Here is a 27,077-nt window from a genome sequence, read left to right as displayed (position 1 = left end):
AACTACCCTTTATCTTTGAAAATAGGTAATTATAATAATTAGTATAGTTAAAAACAAAGATGAAATCTTTCCTTCATAAATGCGAAAGTTTGCACTTTCACGGAATTAAAACTGCAGAACCGATTTTCATGAAATTTGGCACACACAGAGAGGGTATCGTGGATTATCACATAGAATTTTTTAAATCTCACCGGAATGGGAATTAAGCGTGTTTTTCTTTGACTACGCGGGCGAAGCCGAGGGCGGTATGCTAATTAAATAGGTAAATAAAACACTCAATTTTCTTAAGCATTTATTAATTTGTAGATACATAGGTATTGTGTGCAAATGACGTAACATAAAAATCATCATCGAGATACATTGAAAAAAAAAATTATTCAAGGGATAAAAACAAAATTTTTCTTGATTGATAATATGTTGTATTTTATAAAAATTCATATGCGTGAAATGTCACTTTGACAGTACATAGATATTACAATACTTATACAATATTAAAATAATGACTATGTAACACATAATATGCATTTTATACATTCAAATAAGAACATAATATGTATGTTATATTATACATTAACCAACTTTTTCTGATTTTTGTTCGTTACACAGTAATTTGAAAATAAATGAAACAAAAACTGATGAAGATTCTACATATTTGAAATAAAATGAAAATAAACGTGGTATATTTTAGTTAATAATTAAAAAAAACTTATAAAGAGAAGTTACCAATATTAATAGTTCACACTGGACGGAACTAAGCTATGATGATTAGTTCTTAAATAAACGTTAAAAATAATGGTGATAATTTATGAGATTAAAAGTTATAATCATATTAAAAAAATTCTAAAATGTTTTGACATAAAAATTTTAACGATTAGAATGTTAACATTTATGATATTAATGTAAAAATTTAAATGATTTACTTCACTTTCCTTGTCTTTAAACCAGCTTTGCTAAGTTTTTATTACCATACACAAATACCTGACAATAAGCCAGCCAAAGCTATCTCTACTGACATTTAATGCATTATAATTTATTACGGAAGTTTGTTCGTTTGTTTCTCCATTTTTCCTATCGCAAAAAGAGATCAATTTTTATTGGAATATAGGCTAGAAATCACACAATATTTAGAAATCGTGACCAAACCGCACACTGAAACTAATATCTATAGACCACACATTTTCAAAGGGTTGTAACATTCTATATCTGTCTTTTGAAGATTAATTTTATTATTTTTAATAATATTAAAAAGCACGTGCAAATGCATATCATTTCGCTACATAGCGACATATAGCTCCTAAATTACAAGTCTTCCAAAAGCATTCATGTTAGTCTTCTTTCCTTATCCTGAAACAAAATAAAATATTATACATAGGGTTACATATTAAAAAAAGAGTTCGACGACATGTGTCATCCGCCAACCCGCAATTGGCCAGCGCGGTGGATTATGGCCTGTACCCTCATAGGAGGCCTGTGTCCCAGCAGTGGGAACGTATATGGGCTGATGATGATGATGATGAGGGTTACATATATTACGGCTTGAGTACCCAGGGATCCAATATGATTACATAAGGTCTAAAATTCATAAATAACTGGCTGTGCTCTGCTCTTATTGGTCTAAGCGTGATAGTATACAGGGTGTGGCGTAATAAACAGATAACTTAGTAAATGGAGATAGAGGTTGTTGTGACAATTCAAAAAAATGTTGTAGTATATTATAATTCTCGGTTCTCGACATTTTCCAAAATTTTTATAAAATAACATACATCTGTTTTATGCGTACTATTGCTGGATAAATGCACCATGAGCTCTTATATCATCACTACATAGTATAAAACAAAGTCGCTTTCTCTGTCTCTATGTCCCTTTGTATGCTTAAATCTTTAAAAGTACGCAACGGATTTTGATGTGGTTTTTTTTAATAGATAAGTGATTCAAGTGGAGGGTGGTATATAATTTATTAGGCTTAAGACAAAGCGGGCGAAGCCGCGGGCGGTAAGCTAGTTTTTAACAAATGATTGCTTCAAGCTGCTTGCATGTGTAAAGTATTTTTTGAGCAAAAAATTACTTAAATGACAGAAAATACTATTTGTATTCAGTAGACCCGCGTCACATCGGCCCCTGGCTTATCCGCCGCACCCTGTATCCCCTGTATCCGAATTGTCTATAATAATTGTTGAATACCTATTTTTAGACAATTTTCAAACTTCAGTATACAAACTGTTGTTCAACTCAAAGATATTTACTTATTTAATTAAATAAATTCGACATACATAATGAAGCATGTTTGTACCTACTTCGAAAGCAACAACCTTTAACATCTTACATAATCATTAGGTCCTTAATTTTTCGAATTAGAAGGTGCTCTTTCGTAAAAACGTTCGGACTATAGGACGATCTCTAGCACCCTATAATCCGACGAATTCGATACTTCGACACTGCCCTTCAAAACGATTGTATACATGTCTTCTGTATGTAACAATTCTTACCCAGCATCCCATTACATTCTGTCTTCCTCCTTCTCCCGCTTCCTGCGGACCGCATTGTCCTCAATCTGCTGCCGCAGGTCCTCATAGTACTGATCGTTGACTTCCTTCTTCTTGCGGGCACGTTCTTTCTCTACTTCGTCGTTGTGGGCCATTAGAGCGTTCGCCTGTAATTTAAAAAAAAGTTATTAGTTTAGTTTTCATCTTAGAATATAATTAAAAAGATCGTTTTATTGCATAGCTTCTATCGCGGGCCTTGAGCGCGGGGACCGAATTGAGAAATTCCGTAACGAAAAAATCTCACGCTCCCCACTCCGACGGGCGGAGGTGTGGCTTGAAGGCATAGCATGCAATAGCTTTACCGCGGCAGTCCCCGAGTGCCATACGTCGTTTTATTTTTTGTTGTTTTAAAATTTCTACTGCCCCTGGTCTACATCAGCACTCACCGCATCGCTGAACACCATGTCCCGCTTCTTCTCGTCGCGCACGTGTTGCTTGTTGTCCTCAATCTGCAGCAGCAGGCAGTCCCTCAGGTCCCGCTGCTCCTCATCGTGCTCATCCTTCCTACGTTGGTCATCCCGGAGATGCTTCTCGAGGTATTCACGCTCGTGCTTCACGTCCAAGTCGTGTTCACGGTCTTGACGCTCATCCTGTAATGTTTAAAAAGGATTTATTGAAAGAAAACCTGTTGTTTTAACACAGATACACATATTATATCCTAATAAGGGCCGATTTTTCAATCCTTGGTTTTAAATTTATCCGTCCAATAAAGTATTACACGAACTTTTCAAAATGTCACCTGTAAACTGTCAAATACGGACAATTAGAATATATTTTTGAAATGGTAGTTTAATACATTATTCGATGAATAAGTTTTAACAAAGGATTGAAAAATCAGCCCTAAAAGGAAATAAAAAACTTGACAGGTGTCAAAGGACATCTAGAAGGCACTGGATTTACAAAAGGGGGGTTAATTTTTTGCTAAATTTTTTCCTTATACCGGCATATACCGCTAATGTAAGCATTTTGTCTATGAAAACATAATCTTTAAAGAAAGCTCACGTGCTGGCGGCAAAGTTGGGCGGGTTTCTTGTTATGGGTGTAAGTACACATAGTTTTAAAATTTCATCTATTTGAAAAAAAAATGTGTCTAGAATTTTATAAGTATTTTTTACGTACTCAGCATATGCAAAACTATATAACCTCCTTTGAGCTTACTATACCAACGGTGGGACACCCAGTAAACGGTATACTGTACATTGTAATGTTAAACGGTGTGATACAATAAATAGTTAAATAAATCCTACTATCTCCTATAAATATTATAAATGCGAGTTTGTGAGGATGGATGTGTATGTGTAAGTTTGTTACTCTTTCACGCAAATACTACAGAAGTACAGAACCGATTACAATAAAATTTAGCATACAGATAGATAGTTGGATTAACACATAGGATAGGTTTTATCCCGGAAAACCCACAGGAACGGGAACTATGCGGGTTTTTCTTTGAAAACGCGGGCGAAGCCGCGGGCGGAAAGCTAGTCAATAAATAATTACGCTACACGAGCCGTGCGGCTCGGACACACCCGGTCGCGACACGATGGCGTGTGACTCATCCCTAAAGGCTTAAACCCAATTTTCTATTAGATCACATTTCCCTTAGTTAAAAATATTTACTTATAAATATAATTAAGCTTATAGCAAGTATAATTTAATGGTATATTGTACTTATTATACTTTCTGTTCAAATTAATTTATCAAAATGTGTGCAACCATTTACATACATATCATTTTGTTATAGCTCCTTATTTCTTTTTTTTTAGAACACTAATCTTATCTTTAATACATTGATCAGTAACTCTTTAATACAATTTTTACATGAATTATTTCATTAAAATCTTTAAGCAATACATGATTCTTTAAAATTTAACCTCGTTTTTTTTTCAATGATATACATTTAAACCTAATTACTAGAATAAATCAAATATAATAACCTCATCAGCATAGTATTCTGAAGCCAGTTTGTCATCATAGTCATCTTTTTCTTGGATTTTTCTCTCTCGCTCAGCAATACTGCAATATAAATTTGATCAAGTGCTATAAAAACTCATAAATCAAATGTATCTATGACCATAATACAGTGTCTCACTCTACAGTCTTCACTTTGATATTAGGTAAAACAAAGCTACAATCCGCAATTTACCTTATTATTAATAACCAGAACTGAATAACACTCTTTATTTGAATAACTTACGCAGCATCACTTCTATCTGAAGTCTCGTGGCGCTGTCCGTCAATCCTCCGATCCTCGATGTTGATCAGCTCTCTCTGCATATCCTTAAAGTCGGCGCAGTCTTGCTTGAACGAGATGATGTCTTGACGCAGCTGGTCTGATTGTTCTTGCTGATGCTCAATGTATCTGTGATGTTAATAATAGTTTAAATATGTGAAAATTGTTTGCTTATTTATGACAATAACTAACTACTCCGCGCGGTTTCACCCCCGTGGCTGCACTCCTGTTGGTCGTAGCGTGATGAAATATATATCACATATTTGGGTTTGGTATCAATCCAGTAACACCCCCTGCTATTTATTTTTTCAATATTTTCAATGTACAGAATTGACCCTTCTACAGATTTATTATATGTATAGATAACTGTATTGTAATAATATAATAGTTAACAAATAACTAATAAAAATTCTATGCCCATCCATAATTCTGGAACATTCTGATATTATTAACTGCTAGACCAAGAAGGTCAGAGCCTAAAAAACAAGCAAATTTGCCTTAGACTCAAGTAATACCTTTGATTCTGATCAGCCATAACTGCACCAATTTCTTGTCTCACTTGCTGCATGGCCGAAGACTCCACACGTATCTGATGTCTCATCTCTGCATTATCCTGACACTGCTGTTTCAAGTCATTACGATACTTCGTGTCTTTATCCATTTGAGCTTGCTCATAGCGATCATGGGACTCGTCACTTTCATTGAACGAGTCATGGAGATTCTTGTGTGATGTTATATCATCTGACTGCAGCCAAATGGTAAAAGTTAAATTTAAAATATAAATTTGAATTTATTAGAAGCATGTTGATTAATAAACTTGATACATAGGTACTTAAACAAAGGATATTTGGGGGACACTATGTCTTGTGCTATACATTCTTAAGCCATGTGTTCATTTATCACCAGATCATGATTGATGTAACATAAAATGAAAAATGTAGTATTTTATGTATATTTACTGACATAAATATAAATTATGTCAGTTTTGTCAGAAAATTCCTAAATAAGCTTTTTAGTTTTATACGTATTTTTCTTACTTTTGCATGATTTAAGTCATTACTTGGATGACCTAGATCTTTAAAAGAGAAATCAACCAAGAAAACTCTCGTTGTCACGTAAATCGTATGCCTAATTTGGAAGACAACATTCGCTTCGAGTATTAGTCAAGACCTAATTATAGATTTTATGCATATAAAGGTACATTAGGGATAATTATAGAACAGATGGTCATTGAGCTAATTCAATATTATTGCAACAACAAAATAAATCCAAACAAGGATATAGGTAGTAGGTGTTAGTTTAATTCTTTAACTTACTCTATCTTGCCGCCTACGTTCCTTGTCTTGCAGATAACTGCAGTCTCCAGATTCGTAGTTCTGCATCAGTGCTTTTTATTTCTTACTTGTTAAATATAAATATTTTCCGTGTGATGCTTCAACGTTTTGCGAAAAAAAAACGAAGACTGCACCAAATTTCAAGGTTGTGGATCAATAAAGGTAACGACTGTACCAAGACACCAAATACTGCGACACAGGACCCAAGTCAGTTATACATCCTTCCTCTATGACCCAAGCTTGCAGCCTTGAAACGATTGCCGGTAAATTGAAAACAGACGGAAAAAGACAACTGACAGTTACATGTCCACAGAGAACGAATACTAAACTTTCGCAGTAGGCGGATACCTACGCAATGCGACGTGGGCTTAGTGGGCATTAGTGGGTAATGGCCATTGTAATCATCGGTAAATTTTCCATTGAATCATTGATAAAAGTGGTCTTTATCGTAGAGATGCCAGGCTTTTATTATAGAAATTACATATTTTCAAATACAATGCTGGTTTTACTTTGCAGACTTTGTGGAATAGTGCATCAACAATTAATAATCACAGTTAATAATAAAAAGTAACAACATCAATAATAATAATATAGGTAAAATATGCACAGCTATCGGGATGTTCTTTTGTGTTTACTTCATTCGGTCATTGCTCTGTGCTGCGATGACGACACGCCTTAAAATTTTTCTTTCTTAATTCCTCATTAAAATATATTTATATATCATTTTATGATAGTAAGGTACTTTATTGTACATATTTTATCAGGAATCGAAATGAAATGAACACATAAACTTGGAAAGTGTACAACAGGCGGCCTTATTGCTTAAAAGCAATCTTCTCCAGGCAACCATAAAAATAAGGACAACGTTCGAATATAATATTAGATAGATGCCTTGATGCAACGTTTTATTTTAAACCAGCGAGTTTTTACTCCTTAGAACATCAGCTGTCAGTGAAAGTCCTGCTAAGATCAGTCCCACCGTTCGAGAGATTAACCGGAACAAACAGACAGACAAAAATTGTAAAAATATACATTAAAAGCGGTTATTTTAATACATATTAGAAACAGACACTTTAATTCTATTATTGCTACATACTTATAGATGAAAATTAAATTATGTAGATAGGTACTTCATAATTCTCAATAATTCTACGCCAATTTAAAACCTGAGTTTGCATTTAACGACGACTTTTATTATTCTAGCTACAGATATAAATAATGAAAACACCGAAAAGTTTTATTTGTTAAAACAACAAAAATTTATTCCATTGATTATTTTAAGCTATTGCATAGCTTCTATCGCGGGCCTTGAGCGCGGGGACCGAATCCAGAAATTCCGTAACGAAAAAAACCTCACGCTCCCCACTCCGACGGGCACGGACGCGAAGGTGTGGCTTGAAAGCTTGAAGGCATAGCATGCAATAGCTCTACCGCGGCAGTCCCCGAGTGCCACTCGTCTTTTTTTTCATCCAAAATAGATTACATAAAAAACCACTTTCTCCTGTTATCAATTTATTTATTTTTTATAATCATCTTTGGCAAATTAGTATACATGCACTAAAATTTAACTACAATAAAATATCACAGTTTCATTACTAATAATCTCTAATAATTCGACACTGCGCGTTACATTTAGGTCGACGTGTAGGTTTTGGTTTAGAAAGGTCCAGATTTAGGTCAATAACTTCTTTTATCTGTGGCACATCTTCTTCCTTCAATACTCCAGCTTGCAAATAACCAAGCACTTTGGGTACATGCTCTTTAATAATTTTCTTCCGTTCTTCTGATACTTCTTTTCGCCTAAAACGAAATGACATCGATGATTGTAGTTAACATCAACAGTTTTAAATAGAAATGATTTTTTTAAATAAAATAAACTAATTAGTTAAATAAATAAAAATAAAATATAACTTTATTTGTCTCATCACAACATTAGGACATTGCATAAGCAAATAAATACATAGTGAGTTAGCTTATCAATAGAACAAATTTATTTTTTATACATTAATTAATACTAGTAAAGCTACAATTTAACGAAATAAATATTTAAATTAGTTGTTACATCCTTTATGCTTTGACTTTTAACATATTTTAACTTAAATCCAAAGATTTGAAACCCTCATTGTATTAATTCTTAAATAAAGACCAACATACCAAGCAGCGTCACAATCCCATACATATTTGGCTCTATTAGCCTCCAACTCTTGTTCCGCTTGCCGTCTCTTAGCATTAGCTTCTATCTGTTTCCGCAACTCTTTTGAATACTGTTCGCTTTTCTCTTTCTTCTTCCTCTCTTTTTCCCTCTCTTTTTCATCTTGGGCGGCTATTTTTGCTTCCGTCTGTTAGATAAATGCAGTTTAATTCATTATTTATGTCTATTCATTTCATAATATTATTCTAATTCAAAGTATTATTTTAAAAGAAAGTCTTTTTAGTTACACAACTGAACATACTTTAAAGATTTTTCGGTTTATGGGCTTTGTTTCCGTTTGGACGAGGATAATAGCTTTCAAAATTCATTAAATCCCTAGGGATTTTCTTTCACCTTATTATACTATATGTTGCCCAGGCAAAGCCGAGCGTGTAGCTAATATTAAATTAAATAACTTAATAAAACAAGGACTCACACCCTTAACTATGCATCAAGGAAACTCAACGATTTGTCAATATAAAAGTTATGTTTTACATGTCAATAACCTTGTGATATTTCTTAATTTTATTTAAAAATAATCAATTATTAATGTCTTACCTCTTTCCTAAAAACCATTTCCTTTTCTTTTTCAGCTTTTTGCAGTCTCTTTCTATTCTCCATCTGTGACATAAGAGATTCTCTTGTGTCTCTCTTCACAAACTCCATTTTGTTTCTCTCCGCCATGTCATCTTGAACATTCTTCTCTAAATACTCTTGTTCTTGCAGGGACTTTATAATGTTCTCTCTTTCTAAACGTTCTGCCTGAAAAATGATAAATGGTAAGATGTTAGAAATTCTCCTATATGTGTTAATTGATAATATGTATAAAAATTCTATTGAATTTTAAACAAGAGTAATTTTATTTTCATAATTTGGTAAAGTTTTATGTGAGGTGGAAATATTAAAAAAAATAAAACCTTTATACAATCTAGTGCAAAATATCTGTATTTCTGTAGATTTACCGTACTTATATTTTTACAGAGTAAATAAATTACCTCTTCGGCTAATATTTTAGCAGCAATTTTCTGAGTCAGCTCATCCCTTTCCCTCATCTTTCTTTCTCTTTCTGCTATACTGAAATTTTGTTATTATTTATTAATATCTGATTTTATTTGTTAGTTGTTTGGTGATGCGTTGTAAGATATGCTATTTTATCTTTAGTCCGAAACAACCTGGACTCTTTCTTTCACCTTATTATATTTGTTCAAGTATAATATCCAAGCCAATTGTATTGAGTAAAAGTAATTAATATAATCTCACTCACATCGCTGAACTCCTATCAGATGCGTCTTTCCTTTGCTTCTCAATATTCCTCTCCTCTATAACAAGCATTTCCTTTTGTTTCTCTTTCCACGCTTCGCGCGCCTTTTTGAATGTGACCATTTCTCGACTACACTTCTCCATTTGTTCGCGTTTCTGTTGTAATTCTCTGGAATTTTTTTTTTTATTGATTTAAGAAGATTACATGTTATTAAGCTCATTGATATTTAAGCAAAATAGAATAATTAGAAGTATTGTTTTTCATGTTCAAATAAGAGATAGAAGGATGAAATTTAAAAATTTTCAATCTTTAAAAGGAAAATAAGAGTAAGCCAATACACACAGTTACAATTATTACCTATATGCATGAAACTTCTAATCATACATTCTATTATGTTCTAGAACATTCCATATAAAAGTAACAAACCTCTGATCCTCATCAGCTATAGTCCTTTCAATATCCTCTAGCATCTTCTTTTCAATCAGCATTTCTTCATACTCGCACTGCTTCTGCCGCTGTCTATTAACTAACTGCTGCTGTAACTGCAGGCGGTACTTTGTGTCTTTCTCTAATTTGTCCTTCTCTTCCTTTTCCCTTGCTTCTATGTCACTGGAGAGGGATTTCGCGAGGATTCGGTTCGCTGCGTTTTCTTCTGCCTGTAACACATATTTAAATTTATTTTTGACATTAAGGCCGTGTACGCGGTCCGTGCGCTGTTTGGCTCAAATATGTGATTTTTCAAACCAGATTGCCCATCAACCACTTCTCTTACAAACATATGAATCACTAATAATTTTAGGAAATTTTATTGTCTATATAGTTAGTTAAGAGTTTTTTTCAATTAATACAGTATTTGTGAATACCATCAAGATAACTGAGCCGATGATTACTTGATTTCACTTTTAGTGTCAATTTCGAAGCTAAAAATATCTGAAATTGCTGACAGATCTAACACACATTTTTTTTAACTAACTGCAAAAATCCTTATTAAAATAGTTAGTTAAAAGATTTTTTTATTTTGGACTCCTAACTTACGAAATTAAAATCCGAACAATGTGAATTTTTTTAGAAATTATAGTCGACAAAATGATTATTTTCACCAAGATATTTGACTTAGTTGAATATAATTTATACATATTGCAATAAAAGAACGTCTTACTTATAAGATTAAATTTAAAAAATCAACTAAGGTACCACTATTATTTTTCTACAATTTTTTTAAAGTACTATAAAACACTGCGCGCGACCCGATTAAAATCAGTCGGCAGCGAGCCTTCCCAGAGAGAGGACATGTTGCTCGGCGCTCTCCTGTGGACCTATGCTGTTCATAGTAAAAGGATAGCGCAAGCCGCGATCTATCGTAATAGATCGCGGAGATTCTGACTTGCGTTAAATTGAATAAGCCCTCTTAAAGATCTTCATCGAAATTATACTATACAACAATAATTATTAATTGGCACATTGGCCATCAGAACAAAGAAGGAATGAATAAACATAATATGATGGGAATTATGCCATTATTACGTAATTGTATCACTACATGCTACCATGGACCCAATAAATATCTAGAGGACTTATCATAGCCATAGTAAACAGCGTAATTCGTTTCTCAGTTCCCAATTTAGTCGATAGATGTCACTCGCAGTATCATTTGGCATTTTTTTATAATTGAATGGTTCTTGTCTAGATGTCGCTTCTAAAAAAAATCAATGTGCCAAATAGTATCTTATGGTATCTTGACGTAAAATATAATACGCAAAAACGTAAACTATAACGTAAAATATAAAACGTAAAATATTATAAAGGCAAGAGGCGGCTCGTGACAAAATTGTACGGGTGTTCAATTATTGAACTAAAACAAAGAAAATACAGTAGCGTAGTAAATTCATAACAAAAAAAAATGAGCACCACATTATAAATGTCTATATAAACACTAAAAATTATAAAGTACAGGCTATTTCAAAACGAATTCAATGATTATCAATTAATAATTAGAAAATCCCCGAATTTGCTTTCGCGAGCGTATTTTTATTGTTTGTTTATAATATAGGAGTGGCAACTGGCAACGTCGCGCGCTTGTCGCGCGCAATTGCTGCTGTCATGCGATGCGGCAACATCGCGGTTTCGCGCAGGACCTCCGCAGGACTGTCGCAAAATTTCTCTTTCACTCTTATTGGATTCCGTATTTAGGCATTTGATATTCGTATTGGAGTTTAGGTATACGATAAATTTAATTTTAAATTAAAGATATATTAATTGTTAAATGAATGAGCACAACTTTATTATAATAATTATTATTTATGAGAGTTCACTGCCCCAGCGCTCCTTAGGATGAACCGCCTATTTTTTCACGGACCACGCTGCTATGAACTGTTTATAACTAAGAATTACTCGAACAATTAGAGCATAAATTTCAACGTAAGACGTAAACGTGTCTGTAGCTGTATTGACTCAGTCTCGTACTTATAAACTGATGGACGCTGGTTCAAATCATCGCCGTACATCTAGATTTTTTTTCTTTTCCCGTATTTTTTGCTCATATAAATATGTAATACTGTTTACAAGGGAATAATTAAGAAGAAAAAAGATATAGACATTTTTTTTTAACAGAAAATAAAGAATATATATACACTACTCTGATCACTATGTCGAATGTTTGTAGTGGGTGTCGAAACCTTATTAAAGGTACTCACTTCCTTAGATGCTCCCTATGTTCTTTAGCGTATGACTTGCAGTGCGCTGGAACCAACAATAAGAGATTTTATGCCATGTTACCTGAAAAGAAGTCTTCTTGGAAATGTCCAGCATGTCTTAGCCAGCGACCCAAACTTGATAACACCAACACAGTCAGTCGCTTACGTCCACAGAGTACTTTTTTATATATGAGAAACTTACGTCAGTGTGAAGCCTGTCCCAGACAGACGCGGCCTGCGGTGGCGATCTGCTGTTGCCTTCTTGCTTGACCGTGATAACAATATACTGCCGCGGCCGCGGTGGCGGTCATTCTAACCTACAGCGGCACATTAGCTCTCGAGTCTCACCTGCAAGTGGACGTTAGTAATGGCCAATCGTACGAAGTTTTATTGCTTTTATTGCCCATATTTTGTTTTTAATTCTGTTGTTTTTTTTAGTATTTATTTATTTATTTGGTCAACCAACATTTGTTTACAATGATTCTTTAATATAATTATTATATAACATATATTTCTTGCGATAAAGTAACAAATAATTAGAGGTTAACACAGCATGCGCCAATTATACAGAGCTATTTCTTAAGAGTACGTAAGAGTAGTAAGTCTTTATGTGATGTATCATACAAAACTGGGTACTTTTGCACTGTTTGAATAAACAACTCAGTGTTTATAGGCATAATTTCACGCGGTACACGCGGCTTGTTGCAAAAATTTACAACTGATCGCGTAATGACCGCCTCATGTCCGCGCGCTCATTCACACAGAAGCGGTGGCGGAGAGGGCGGGGCTTGCGGCCGCGGTAAGCCGCGCTGTGACCGCGTCCAGGCCGCGTCTGTCTATGTCATTCCTAGAACTTTCAAGTCATCCAACTGACCGCCACCGCCACCGCCACCGCAGGCCGCGTCTGTCTGGGACACGCTTGAAGCGTACGTGTTTGATCAAGCGGGTTACAAATTAAATTCAAATCTAATTGAAATAGTATATCTTGTTGGAAGTTTTTATTAGTGGTGCTTAAGTTATCAAAAACAATCTGATTTGTGGACGAATACGCGTTATACATCACGATTTATTATTAAAATTAACATTGGAAACTTTTTGCGTAAAAGTGATAAAAGTGGTTGACGGTATATTAAAAACAAAAGTTACAAATTAACATTGTCATCTATCGTGACGATTTACCAGATACAATAAGAAACATAATTTCGTTGAAAATTACAAGACACTCGTAGCTCTGTACAAAGTGAACTGGACTTAGAACAGTTAGTAGGAAGATCGATCCTGACAGGGGTCATATTATCAGAAATATATTACTATATTTTTTTTTCTTAATTACTTAAATTTTCCAATCATTATGAAGTTTGCCTGTTGCAAAGCTACAACAGAAGGCAGCGCTGGGATTTTATCTTGCCCTCATTGTAAACGAAATTATCATATTGCATGTTTGTTCCCAACTGACAAAAAGAAACAATTGACAAGCGAATTAAAAAAAAATGGTTTTGCCCTGAATGTTCCACTCATCAGTCAAGATCTCTGAATACTGAAAATACCCCAGTACGCTCATGCGCTCAATTGTTACAACGAAGTCCTGATAACATTACAACACGTAGAGGTGGCACATCTTTTAAATCCCCTATCGCTGTGAATAATAATGCATTATCAGCTGACTCTATTCGAGAGATTATATCCGAATAGATGGAAAAGCTGCGGCGCTCACTGGAATCATCAATTATGAATAGGATTTCGTAAGATTTAAATTGTATAAAGCAAGAAATTATTAGTTTAAAAGACAGTATCACATTTATAAAAAGCAGATATGATGATTTCAGCAAAACTATTTCAACGCTTGAAAAAATTAATAATTCTAATTCGTAATTCTGCACTAAGCCCTGTGAGGAGCATGAACGCTCTTAACTAAAAACTAAAATAATTCAAAAACACCGGAGTTTTTAAAACAACGCCCTCTAGATGTAATAATTGAAAATCGATAGTTTGCTGTTTCCATAGTTCTAAAATTGGTCACTAGTGGTGCTTTTAAAGCTGCAAATTAAATAATAAGCTCAAATCAGAGCGCCATCTAGTAATAGTCTGAAATTACGGGGTACGATCTCTAGTATGACCATTATCAGTCCTTTTAGATTATATTCGTCCATGATGCTACAAAACATAGTCGCTTTCTCTGTCTCTATGTATGCTTAAATCTTCTGATTTAGATGCGATTTTTTTTATAGATAGAGTGGTTCTCTAGATTTTTTCTATATATATATATTATTAGGTTTTAGACAAAGCGGGCGGAGCCGCGGACAGAAAGCTAGTAATGAATAAACTTACCAACATAAATATTCAATCTTCCCAAGGACAGCAAGAAAACAAAGAAAGAAATTTAACCATGAGTCAACTACATGCAAAAAATGTATGAAGAAAAATATTAAATTTGTGACCTTATCCTGTAGTTTTCTATACTGATTGTGTACGATCTGCTGCTGCAGATCTCTTCGCACATAGCCAGCATGTAACTTCTTGCTAAGCTCTCGTAGGCTTGGATCTCGTTCACGCAAGTAGTGCCGCCTGAGCAATTCACAGGCCTCTTCACGGCGCACTTTAGCTATTTCAATGCCCAGAGCCATTTCCTTGTGTGCTCTAGCGTTTACTATTGCTGCGTGGTCTGTTCTCTGCAATGTAGTATTTATCAACTTGTAGTCTTGAAACTTCCTTTGAAATCTAGTAAACATTTATTGTACATAATAGCATAGATACGTCTTTCTATATACATAGTACATACCCATTCCTGCCTTCAAAGATATTTTCAATTTTCATTCAAATTCAAAACTAGCAAATGGTAAAAGATTATGACAAAGCCATAATTGTATATGATATATTATGTATACAATATTTCTGTATTCACCTCCTGAAAATCTTTTTCCATTTCTGCTTCTTTCTGTATGAGCGCAAGACAGCGGCCCATCCTGCCGTCTTCCATACGGCTGTTCAACCATTGTATATCTAGAGCTCGCTGGAAAGCTTCAAGTTCTTTACGACGAGCTTCGGCAATCGCATTTTTCTGTAATTCTGTTTTAGCCTCCTGCGAAGACAATCAACGTAACGTTATGTAGGTAGGTAGTGCAAGTTGAATATTTCTTCCTCTGTGACGCAAATAAACATTAAAAATAATAATGCCCTATTTTACCATGATTACAGCATCAGATGAAATGAAAATTAGGAATTAATAACAATATATTTGATAATAATCTAGCAAAAGACTTGAGATGAAATGAAAACAGAACGTTTTTGAAAATTGAAAATTCAAAACAAAAACAAAATATTATGTCTATTTGGTCTTGCCAGTTGCCACATTCACAGATGAAAATTTGCATTTTGCACTTTACAGTAGTTATGTAGTGTGTATTTTAATTTGATATCTTTTAAAAATTAAGTAACAAATAAACTATAAAAAACAACTTCTATTTTATGGAAAAAAACCAACTTTAATTTTGTAAACTTTAGACGAAGGTCGAAGATCCTTTTATAATTCGTTATTCGATAAGTGTGGCATGTGACGATTTGTTGTTTAAATTACTTAGAATATGGCAAAATTTGTAAAATGGCAACATTAGTATTTTCGTTCAAAAACAATAATCGTTTTTATTATGTTGCACGGTCAAAATATTGCACGGTTAACAGCTGTCTCAGTGTTTTTGTGTGAATCAAATATAAATATGTCTAATAAAAAAATTTGTAATATGTGTCGGGAATGTATACCTGATAACTTATTCTTGGAATGCTCCAACAATAAATGTAAGAAAAAATATGATATCAGATGCCTTCAAATGGAATTAACCACATACACTGAGCTTACTCATGAATTCAAAAAAAAATGGGCATGTCCTCTGTGTGTGTATTCGAATGCTAGACAATCTAATGTTGATAATATTTCGGTAAGGAACGAGAATCCAAAGATAGACGTATTCACAACACCAAAAAGTAATGTTAACACTAAACGCGGCACTAATTCACAATTAACTCCTACCACTATTTGCATGGATTTCCAGCTACTAGAAGAGTTGAGAGGACTACGTTCTGATATAATAACCCGTCTAGATAGCCACGAAAAAACACTAAAGCATTTGCAAGATGTAGTGACACAAACAACAACTGATTTAACTAATATCATTGCAATTATGAAGGTACTTGAAAATAAAATCATCACAAAAATAAATAATCAAAATTGTGAATTATCGCGCGAAATGGAAAATCTGACTTCCTCTCGTTCGTTTGCTGAAACTGTCCATCAGCAAAATAGCCCAAAATTAAGTCACAAATTAACAAGTCAAATTAAAAGTACGAATGTTTTCAATACAAATAAGTGTGTGGCCACTAAACCTGCGACTTTATCTATGAATGGATCGGATGTAATCGATGAGCACATGATGGAACAAAGCGCGGATACTAATTTGAAATCAATGCCGTATATTCAGCGACGTCAAACCAAGAACTATGTGACTAAAGGTAATAACGAGTCAATTGTGGCGTTGAAGGGCACTGAACGTAAGAAACATTTACACGTGTGGCGCTTACACTCTAATACCACTATTGAAAACATAACTTCTTACGTGCAATCGGTATGTGGTCCTGATGTTTCTATAAAAATTGAAAAAATCAAACATAAAATCGAGAGAGATTATGCATCTTTTATTATCAGCGTACCGGAGCAGATGTTTGATAAATTGAATAAAGCTGAAATTTGGCCTGTAAATGTTGAATTTAATGAATGGATTTGGTTTCGAAAATCCAATAAAAAAGCGAATGAATAAACCAAGTTCTGAGTTTGAAATATTCTATCAAAATACACGGGGTTTGCGTACGAAATTGGATAAATTTAGAGTGAATATTGAATTATTGAATGCAGATCTCTTTGCTATAACTGAATCTGGGTGTAGTCCGTCTATACAAGATAGAGAAATTATTCCCCCCGGATATCAAATTCTACGTTGCGACCGCAATGACGGACGCAAGCAAGGCGGCGTATTTCTCGTGGCCACACAGCGGTTGGAGCTACGTGAGGTGCGCGCGCCCGGCGTCGCGATAGACTCCTGCGTGTTCGAGATGGTTTGTGCAACTGTACATTTAGGTAATAAATTGTTATTTTTATGTTGTGTTGTATATATTCCTCCAAGTAGTTCAGAAAATGAGTATATGGTATTATTTAAGAAAATTGAGGAATTATGTTGTAAATATGATAAAGTTATTGTGTTAGGTGACTTTAATCTGTATTCTAGTTCAATAAATATAAATAATTATTATGAATATTTTATGACATATTGTCAATTCACTCAAAAAAATTCAACATGTAATTGTTTAGGTCGACAGTTGGATTTGGTTCTGTGCTCGGGTTTTAGCGATGGAATTGAGGTAGTTGCAGCGGATGAAGTTTTAGTGCCTGCGGACGCGTATCATCCACCGCTGACGGTGAGGCTGCGCGCGCGCGCCTCTCCCGCGAGCGCTGCTGCCGCCCCCACCACCCAGGCCGCCTCCGCCGGATTCACAAATGACCGATTACAATGGAACTTTTATAAGGCTGATTTTCAATTGATGTACGCACTTTTAACGTCTACTGAGTGGGATCCTTTATATAAAATGGAAGGTGTAGAACAGGCGCTAGATTTTTTTTATGCGAAAGTGTATGATATTTTTGATAGATGTGTTCCCAAGAAAAAACAACTCAAAACAAATATGAGATATAAATATCCGGAGTGGTACACGAAAAATATTATACATGACATTAAAGTTAAGGCTAGGTTACATAGAAAATATAAAATATCCAAACTAAAAACCGATTATGATGCATTTGCTGCATACAGATCTAGAATAAAAACAGCAATAGAGACTGCCCATAAACTGCATAGGGATAAAATTCAAAAACAGTTCAAAAGGGATCCGAAATCTTTATGGCAATATATCCGGTCTAAACGAGGCACGCCGAATCAACCAGTCATTATAGAGGATAACAAACATTTAGACGATGGGGAATGTGCTGCACAATTTGCGAAATTTTTTGAGTCTGTGTATAGCAGCGTACCACCACGATTAGATGCCAAGGCGGCGGCGGCGGCGGCGGCGGCGGCGACCAGTGGAGTATCTTGCGCACGAGTGCATGTGGAGGCTTTTAGCCAAAAAGAGGTAAGTGATGCGCTAAAACATTTGAAGCCAAAGCATTCTGCAGGGCCTGATGGTATACCTGCTTTTCTGGTCAAGGATTGCAGCAGAGTGTTAGTCGAACCCCTTCTCTATATATTTAATATTTGTTTAAAATCTGCTACTTTCCCGGTCCGTTGGAAAATAACACGTGTCATCCCGGTTCCCAAAAATAAAACTGGATCCAGTGTAAGAGATTATAGGCCCGTGGCTGTATTGTCGACACCTGCGAAGGTATTTGAGGCAGCCCTCCATAGTCGAATACAGCAGCAAATCAGACCAATGCTTTCGGACGAGCAACATGGGTTCCGGTCAGCGTGCAGCACTGCCACAAACCTCCTAAGTTTCATGACTCAGTTGATCCCGGCGGTGGATGCTGGAGGCCAGGTGGATGTTGCATATTTTGATTTTCGAAAGGCGTTCGACACAGTCGATAATGACATCCTCTTAAAAAAATTTGCTGAAGTAGGATACACCCCAAAGTTATTAGAATTCTTTGCGAGTTACATGAGAGATCGGCAACAATATGTAGATTACAAAGGCTTTCTATCTGAACCATATTACACTTGGTCAGGCGTGAGCCAGGGAAGTAATTTAGGACCTCTTGGATTCTTATTAATGATTAATGATTTACCGGAAGTGATTAAACACGGGACCTGCTTACTATTTGCGGATGACTTAAAATTATTCATGAATGTGAAAAACTATATGGATTGTAAACTTTTACAGAACGACATTAATAGAATTGTTCAATGGGGTCAGAGTAATAAACTTTATTTTAACACAACTAAATGCTATGTAATGAGTTTCACTCGCACTCGAACACCGCTACTTCACCAATATAATATTGAGTCGAGTTGCATCGAGCGAGTCTCTCAAATACGAGATCTAGGGATATACTTCAACTCTGATTTAACATTCTCTGATCATATTGTAAACATTTGCAAAAAGGCTTATAGGAACTTAGGTTTTATATTGCGACAATCACGGGAATTTACCGATATCGGAACTATCAAATCACTATATAATGCACTGGTAAGAAGCCATCTTGAATATGGTTCAGTTGTATGGGCTCCGTATGAACAAAAATATTCGTTTATGTTGGAGCGAATTCAAAATAAATTTTTAAGATATTTATACATGAAACTTTATGCAGTGTACCCATATTATCCTTTGCAGTATCCTACTCTTTTTGTTCTCGGAATGGTAGGATATTACGATTTAAAAGTGCGAAGGGAGTGCCAACTTGCACTGATACTGATACGTATACTACGGGGCAAAGACCAGAACCCGCAAGTTTTACGAAGCATTAGTTTCTGTGTACCGGACGCATATGTATGGAAACGTCGAAGCCCGCCGCTTTTACTTGTTCCCCAGGCCAGAACTAATTTAATGTCTAGAGCCCCTTTGACAAAGGCCATCCATGTTGTCAATGAGGTGCACAATAGGTCTGACATTTTTTCAAATAATTTGAGTGAATTGACAAAGATTATTTTAAATTTTATTGCTTACTCCTAGTCCCAACATATTGTAGCGGTTGTACTTATATTATAATCTTAATTAATGTAATTTTTTTTTTTTCTTTTTGTAAAATTGTATTGTAAATTTGACCTCCCTATCGCATTGGGTAAACTGTAATGGTAGGAATGGTTTTGTATAAATAAATAAATAAATAAATAAATGTTAATCTAAAACACAGAATTTATGTTTTATTTAATATAACTAAGATAAATACTATTATAATTTTATAAAAAGGCATACGCTATTGATTAATTAATTTTTATCATTAGAATTCTATGCTACACTGCCATCTAGTTTACATAAGTGACAACTTTAAATATTGGAGCGACATCTAGTGACAATATCAGAAACTATATACAAGAATTTGTTACAATTTGGTCTTCAGCTCTCCGCCGTCAGAGTGGAAACTCGCGTCAAGTCAGTGTTGAGTGTTCACAATTTTACAGCCTCTGGATTTTGACGTGTGACAGGACACTGCAACCAAAACAGTTGCAGTTTGATAGTGCATAAAAATAAAGACGATTGGTAATGAAACAGTGATAAAAATGGCAGAAAGTAAAGGTGCGTTAATAGCGAAAACAGTGCAAAAACACGCCGGACGGGCAAAGGAAAAGGTATTTATCGTTTTATCTTACTACTGTGTCAGGTGATTGTGTTCAATTTTTCATCTGCAAATGATGTGAAAGTGTGCTTCTGAGAGAACTTGTGTTGGGCATGAAATGCTACCGGATCTCCGAGTTATAAAACCCGTGCGCAATTTCACTAAAGGTCGAATTTCACCTGTTGATAACCTGTAGAATTGTATCGAAGTAAAATACGCGACGTAATCCTTGTTTACACACTCAGCTGACTTCTTTGTCACTTGACGTATCGTTTAGAGTGCTTTAGTTTAGATGAGCTGGTTTCCAGGGTACGCAGCTGCCTATTTATAGTACGCACCGGTTGTGATAAATTTGGACTGAAATTGAGATGTCACGATTTTTTAAGAAATTAAAATAAAGTTTGACACAGTTATTGCATCAAGATCTAAAGCATCAAATGTGAGAAAATTGTAATATGCCAATTTTATTTATAGTTCTGATAGCATAAGTCAGTGTAACAGACAGACATAGTTCATACTAAAGTTATTTCTATTTCATCTATTTTTATATAACACACATTTTTTTGTGACTTGTTAATATTTATTTGGGGCAAGAAGCTGCAGATACATTTAGTAATATTAATATATACATTATATAAAATGGGATAAAAAAATTATTACATATTGTAAAATTTGGCTAATATTTGGCATACATAGTAGGATGTTGACCCTATTTGGCAAGAAGCCCATAGGCCGGTGCAAACACTGCCAATTGCATGTTAAATATAAAGAGAGAGCACATGGATAAATAAAAGGTTAAGCTGAACTATATAGGTACAAAATAATCACATTTAAACCCAAATCTGCGAAGATTATTGTGTAATTGTTTAAAATCTTAACTATCATAATTTCCTGCAAGACTAACCATGCCACAGATTACAGATTTATGTATTTGAAAACCAGGTAAATCTTACTAACATTAAATAAACAGATTTTTTGTATAATGTTAATAAAAATATAGGTATGTCATTATCTAATGACTAAACAATTTTTTGCATTTAATGTTAGCATTCTCACAAAAAACGTTGACGGTCACACAATAGTTACAAGATTACCAATTATTTGTGATAAACGGTATATGATCTCCGTTAGTAGCTGCAAAAAATGAGTTGATTTCAAGTCATAATGACATTGAATCCATTTATCTCTTTTTGCTACACTGCAACAATCCTATTATTATCAAAAATAGCTTCAACTAAATTACAATATTCAAGTTAGTACAAGTTTACCTTACTTATATAAAGTGTTCAATATTTTTTGTTGACTTAACTACTTACAGAAGGAAAATTAAACTACTTAAATAAAGAAAATTGTATTAAACAAGAAGAAACTATAAGCATAATCTTAGAGACAATTATTTTTTTACTAGCGGTCCGCCCCAGCTTCGCCTGTGGTACATATTTCGCTATAAAAGGTTCGGATTTCATCAAAATCGGTTGAGAGGTTTAAGCGGGAAAGCGTAACAGGCAGACAGACAGACAGACAGAGTAACGTTCGCATTTACAATATTACTAGTAGGGATATAAACCACCTAACCTATAAACTTAAAAAGAAAATAAAAGTTATACATATTTTGAAACGAAGTTTAATATATAATTAAATTTTATTTCGAGCACATTTATAATGAACTTCCATTTATGTAATGTCTAAAATTATAAAAGGCCTCAAGTTATTAAATAAAATTTTATAGCTGTTTAAATATGGTAATGTTGCTATAATGTGTGTGATATTACAGATTTCTTGAGGAAATCTTGACTTAGAATTCAATCCCACACATTAGTTTAGATAGAGAGTATACAGTTAATAAATGTTTATATTAATAGATATTATGTGGATGGAAATACTTCATAATATAAAGTAAATACTTTGAAAGTAGTATTACTAAGGTCATCTGTTATGTACTTGCATGTGTGTGTGTGTGCTAGGTGTAGTGCATAATATAATGATGCAGATAATAAAGTGTGACAAATTATCTCACAAATAAATATTTAAAGTGAAGATGCACAAGGTGACAAGAATATGCATCAACCTTTTTAAATGTAATGTTTAGAGGCGATTATAGGCGATACAATTGAAACAAAAATCCAAATCTAAAACATAAGATTAGTAGAATATATTATAGTAGCTATATTGCAAAGCCACCATTTTTTGGCGGGAAACTACTTATACCAAAAGCATGTCACCAGTGAGTTATCACTCATTTCTTGCATGTAAGGTTGTGTATAAGTGGCAGAACCCGAAAACAAGAAGAAAGTTAAGAAATCTAATGGTCAGAAGGAATTTCTCGTCACCATAACGGGGCCGGTGGAAACCGGTTTGTGATATCATCGTGTTTATCAAGTGGCCGGCGATCACCTACGCGTCTAGCTCTTTTCGACATTTTTACTTGCCGACTTTTGGATAATCTTTGTTCATTAAGAAATTATTGTAGCGAACTCTTAAAAGTATATAAGTACTAATTTGTCCAGTCTTCGATTACTGGATAGAATCTTACAGAATGATCGAGGAATTTAGTCTAAACATTTCTCTTAGATCATGTGTCAATACCTAACTGATTGAAAATGCACGCAGGATTTATACCTACCTATATCTGGAATTTTTAGAATGTTTACTTTCGCAAGAAACTTCGATTTTTATTAAAACTTGAATATTATTATATTAGTCAACATCATTCCACATTCAATTAAAATAATATCAAGGCAATCGTCAAAGGACGTTTTTATACCTCCACGTAGGTACCTACTGGTCCTATTACCTATAATCTATATTATTTCTATAATACATGCTGAATATATTTGAACTCTCCAATGGGTAGGACACAATTTATAGCGATTGAACAATCTAACAATCTATCGTTACGTCGACATGGGAACGCCTCTGACTATCATAGATGATAATTTCATAACTATATATTATCATGCATTTAAATGAATAAAAAACTATTATTAGAATCTATAGTCTATATCACATTAGTATTCGATAAATGAACGTGATAACACGTTACACACACAAGGATATAAATCCTTAAAAGGAATTTTGCGGTCGTTACTTATTTTCGTTTCTTAAAGAAAATTACAATAGATAAATCACGTTAATGTTTGTAGCCGCAAATGGTAATTAGTGGTGTTCTAATTGAATAAATTAACTGGAATAAAATTGCATATGAATAACGATACGATATACCTACGATACCTCTTTCTTTCACGTTGATTGTCGTGTATTGAGCGCGTGACGCGTGTCGTGACTCGTGAGGAATATCATAAGCGATCTATAAAAACTGATTGAATAATTTGTTTTAATTATTATAATACAGATATAATGTTATATAATTAACCGTTTCTTCATCATAACATAGGCACACCCCGGTCACTCCATACAAAATTATAGTTTTGACAGTCACACTGTAGAGACTGCAAATGTGTGTGTAAACTCTTTATGGTTGGCACATTTGTGACTAGCGTAAAAAAAAATTCGCGTTTTTCTGATGAAATACATCCGTAAACAGCACAATATCTAACCATTTTCTACGAAAAACGATAATCACAAATCCAAAATAATAAAATTGCTTTAAGTCAATTTGATTAATGTTGTCAATCTTCGTTGCGTTTCGTCTAAAGACGTCGTTGGTATCGTCCTTGCGGGGAAATGGGTACCATAACATGTCTGATCGTGCGGGGTGAGGTAAGTGTTTAATTTTGGCGGGAGGCGGAGAGTGTCCGTTCTGTAGCGTTTAGCTACTATTATGTATTCTGTGACATAGGTATGTAGCAAATTGTTTCAACTTAGCTAGCATGTACCTATGTCGGATCCCGGAGGAAAAATTTGTTTGAATCGAAAATATTTTCCTTGGCTAGTATTTCAAATTATTTACTATACAAATTAAAGGTCATTACACTTTTTTTTTCGATATTTAAGTAAAAATAAAACTAGATGAGGATACTTCATCTCAATCCTCGGGAAGGAATTACCAAAAATAATAGTTATGTACAGTAGAACAGTTATATACAATATTTAAAATAGTATAATAAGTTACCTCCCAATCCATGCATAGAGCATAATATAATAGACACTTTCCAGGAACATAATCAATTCCGCGGCGGTATCATCAAAGTCGCAATGCTAATCTTTTATCCAATGCGAAATACAATAAACAAATACCTGTATATTACCGGGCTGTTCTCACATAAAAGTCATGGGAAGAGCACATAAATGTTGATGCTAACCATATCCACAATATAAGGCAAAGAGTTTGTTTGTTTGCTTGAACACGCTAATCTTAGGAAAAATCGGTCCGATTTGAAAAATTCTTTCATTGCTTGATAGCTCATTTGTCGAAGAAGGCCTATAGGCATTATATCATGACGCTACATAGCCAGGAGCGGAGCAATGCGGGTAAAACGGCGGGGTATAGCTAGAAGAAAACATATAGTAACTATCAGACATCGATGGAATATTTGAAAGTGGCCATATGTTTATAATGCTAATCTTCACCCAGTGTAAGGTCATTTTGGCTTTGTCAAGAGCACTTTCTACGTCCTCGTTAGAGACGAGTCGAGACTGATAATGTCCACAAATCTATAAATAGATAGAGCGTATGTGTGCAAAATAATCGCCACAGTTAAATGCACTAATAAATAGTTTGGGTGCAGAATAAGTACCATGGTTAGGTAATAAATATGTACTTTATTACAGTTTACACGTCTTAACTAAACATAATCTAAAAATACTTTTTCTGGAATTTCATTGATGTTACGTTTGTCCAAATTCAAAAATTTTACTGCAAAACTCCAACTACTATTCATTTTAACGGGTTATTCAAGCTTGTGAAGATAAATTTTCCTAAATCTCATAATGCTCAACGTTTACATTGATTTTAATCTTATCTCTCAGGCTCTAACCTTCACCATAGCTTTGTATCTAAATGTTTGATTAGCTAACTATACGGTAGTTACGGAAAAGTGAAACGGTGGATTAGAGGAACGAAAAAATTTATCGCCGGTTTCAGTTGATAGATTCATATTTTGTTTTAATTCTATTCGATTCTTTCAGAATATAATGTACGTATATTACTATAAAAGTTCTCTCTCTAGCGCGCAAGAGCAACTTTTGTCTCCGCAACTATTTTGTCTCTCCCATCAACTCTATGGGCTAGTAAGAAAGTGCGGCCCGCACGTAGCGACGCAACTCCCCATAGAGTTGATGGGAGAGACAAAATAGTTGCGGAGACAAAAGTTACTCTTGCGCGCTAGCTCTAATAAAGTAACTCTATGCATGTTCTATATTGAATAACAAGAGATTTTGCATAATATGTCATACGATATTATATCCTGTTCATACAATATTGGTACGATTTGTAAGGTCTTTAACCTATGACATCATACAGATAACATTAAGCGTGCAACTACTTTGTTTATCTTAATTGACCTGCATTTAGGATATTTCAGGTGCTCGTTTTACGAATTATCGAACTATAAACATAGCTATCATAATATGACTTGTTGAAAAATCTTAAAAGATAAATAATTTGATTGGATTGGCTAAGTTTAATATTAGAATTTAGGTATAAATAAATTGTAAACACTTTCAGTTTTGTAATATCAACAGAATAGTACCTACCTAATAATCCCGTTATTCATCGTAGAGTACGTACATGCAAAAATCCATGCACATTTTCTTTCGGGCACCTAAACTAATCTTTTAGGACACCCAAATAGAACTGCATGCGTTACAATATTGTAACAAATCAAACATCCCAATGCCACCGTGGGCCGTGTCCTTGTCACCCACGGCTCAGCTAAGCCACCCCACGCGACGCCCACGCAGATTACAAAGCAAGCACTTTCATTGGGCATATTAAGCAATAGCCGTGATTTACAGAAACAACGAATAAACAGCAATTCGTATGATTGTTGAGTATCTCAATGGAATCGCTTGGAGGATTAATTTACGTGAGCTCTGATGCTTTTTGATTGAGGTTTGTCTGGTTGTTTGTATTTGTAAAGTGAAAGTTGTTGGGAACATTTAGGATATTGCCGAAAACACTCGACCGACTTCAAAATTGGATAGCATAAGTACCTGTAGCAGTTATTTTGATGTAAAATGTTACTTGCGTTATTTTTAATTCTGTTTGAATTGCTAGGCGAAAGCATTGCAATGAATATAGATTTAGTTCTTTTGAAGATGTTTGCAAGCATATTATGTACGTCACTTTTTATTACAACTAAAGAATTAGGTTTATTGCTATTGTCTTTCTTCATACAAGTTTTATAACCCCCTTAATTTTTAGATATTGGCCGTAAGAATTGTTATTATGTAATTTTTCGTGGCAGTGCTTATCAGATACTTTCAGAACGCCATTACCTTACCTATGCCTAGTAGGTATGAAATAGAATTTTAATTTCCTAGACGTCTTATTGTGTAACGCCTTTTCCGTGGAGAAGACCAATGAACTACACCAATCTCAAACTCAAAAATT

General features: G+C 34.4%; 4 protein-coding genes across 5 annotated transcripts in view; 2 read left to right on the top strand and 2 right to left on the bottom strand.

The window, feature by feature from the left end:
- Positions 1-279: 279 nt before the first annotated feature.
- On the bottom strand, positions 280-6,310 carry LOC123693283 (DNA ligase 1-like). The gene is made up of 7 exons (XM_045638298.1): positions 6,090-6,310; positions 5,289-5,518; positions 4,738-4,902; positions 4,478-4,556; positions 2,930-3,133; positions 2,487-2,650; positions 280-1,344 (listed from the first exon to the last, which is right to left on the bottom strand). Exons 1-6 carry the CDS (start codon positions 6,153-6,155, stop codon positions 2,498-2,500), a joined length of 897 nt encoding a protein of 298 aa, XP_045494254.1. The 5' UTR covers positions 6,156-6,310; the 3' UTR covers positions 280-1,344; positions 2,487-2,497.
- Positions 6,311-7,602: 1,292 nt separating this feature from the next.
- LOC123693030 (meiosis-specific nuclear structural protein 1-like) lies at positions 7,603-15,552 on the bottom strand. Its single transcript, XM_045637898.1, has 9 exons — positions 15,437-15,552; positions 15,155-15,331; positions 14,691-14,921; positions 9,986-10,215; positions 9,563-9,727; positions 9,294-9,372; positions 8,857-9,060; positions 8,262-8,446; positions 7,603-7,907 (listed from the first exon to the last, which is right to left on the bottom strand). The coding sequence occupies exons 1-9, from the start codon at positions 15,437-15,439 to the stop codon at positions 7,703-7,705; spliced, it is 1,479 nt and encodes a 492-aa protein (XP_045493854.1). The 5' UTR covers positions 15,440-15,552; the 3' UTR covers positions 7,603-7,702.
- A 1,091-nt stretch (positions 15,553-16,643) lies between these two features.
- On the top strand, positions 16,644-20,472 carry LOC123693257. Its single transcript, XM_045638262.1, has 4 exons — positions 16,644-16,794; positions 17,156-17,377; positions 17,609-19,030; positions 20,348-20,472. Exons 1-4 carry the CDS (start codon positions 16,644-16,646, stop codon positions 20,470-20,472), a joined length of 1,920 nt encoding a protein of 639 aa, XP_045494218.1.
- Positions 20,344-27,077, top strand: part of LOC123693032 (myc box-dependent-interacting protein 1) — a 36,354-nt gene continuing 29,620 nt past the window's right edge. For both annotated transcript variants that reach the window (XM_045637900.1, XM_045637899.1), the window contains exon 1: positions 20,344-20,576. In XM_045637900.1, coding sequence (XP_045493856.1) covers positions 20,508-20,576 — 69 coding nt within the window. In that variant the 5' untranslated portion in view covers positions 20,344-20,507. The remainder of the gene's footprint in view (positions 20,577-27,077) is intronic.

The sequence above is a fragment of the Colias croceus genome, chromosome 7 (genome assembly GCF_905220415.1).
Source record: "Colias croceus chromosome 7, ilColCroc2.1".
In the NCBI taxonomy this organism is placed as follows: Eukaryota; Metazoa; Arthropoda; class Insecta; order Lepidoptera; family Pieridae; genus Colias; species Colias croceus.
The sequence above is the reverse complement of the archived record's forward strand: the minus strand, read 5'-3'. Positions and strand labels throughout refer to the sequence as shown.

Bases quoted from the DNA above. Each gene is read 5' to 3' on its own strand.
- LOC123693030 (XM_045637898.1), bottom strand. The intron at 10,216-14,690 runs GTCACAAATTTA...TATGTGTTACAG, and splicing joins ATAGAAAACTACAGGATAAG to GCAGAAGAAAACGCAGCGAA. The intron at 8,447-8,856 runs GTAAGACATTAA...TTTATCTAACAG, and splicing joins AAATGGTTTTTAGGAAAGAG to ACGGAAGCAAAAATAGCCGC.
- LOC123693283 (XM_045638298.1), bottom strand. From the start codon at position 6,155: ATGCAGAACTACGAATCTGGAGACTGCAGTTATCTGCAAGACAAGGAA. The intron at 4,903-5,288 runs GTATTACTTGAG...TTAACATCACAG, and splicing joins ATGGCTGATCAGAATCAAAG to ATACATTGAGCATCAGCAAG. The intron at 3,134-4,477 runs GTTATTATATTT...TAAACATTACAG, and splicing joins CAGAATACTATGCTGATGAG to GATGAGCGTCAAGACCGTGA.
- LOC123693257 (XM_045638262.1), top strand. From the start codon at position 16,644: ATGAATGGATCGGATGTAATCGATGAGCACATGATGGAACAAAGCGCG. The intron at 16,795-17,155 runs GTAAGAAACATT...TATTGAATGCAG, and splicing joins GGCGTTGAAGGGCACTGAAC to ATCTCTTTGCTATAACTGAA. The intron at 19,031-20,347 runs GTAATTTAGGAC...TTTGGTCTTCAG, and splicing joins GTCAGGCGTGAGCCAGGGAA to CTCTCCGCCGTCAGAGTGGA.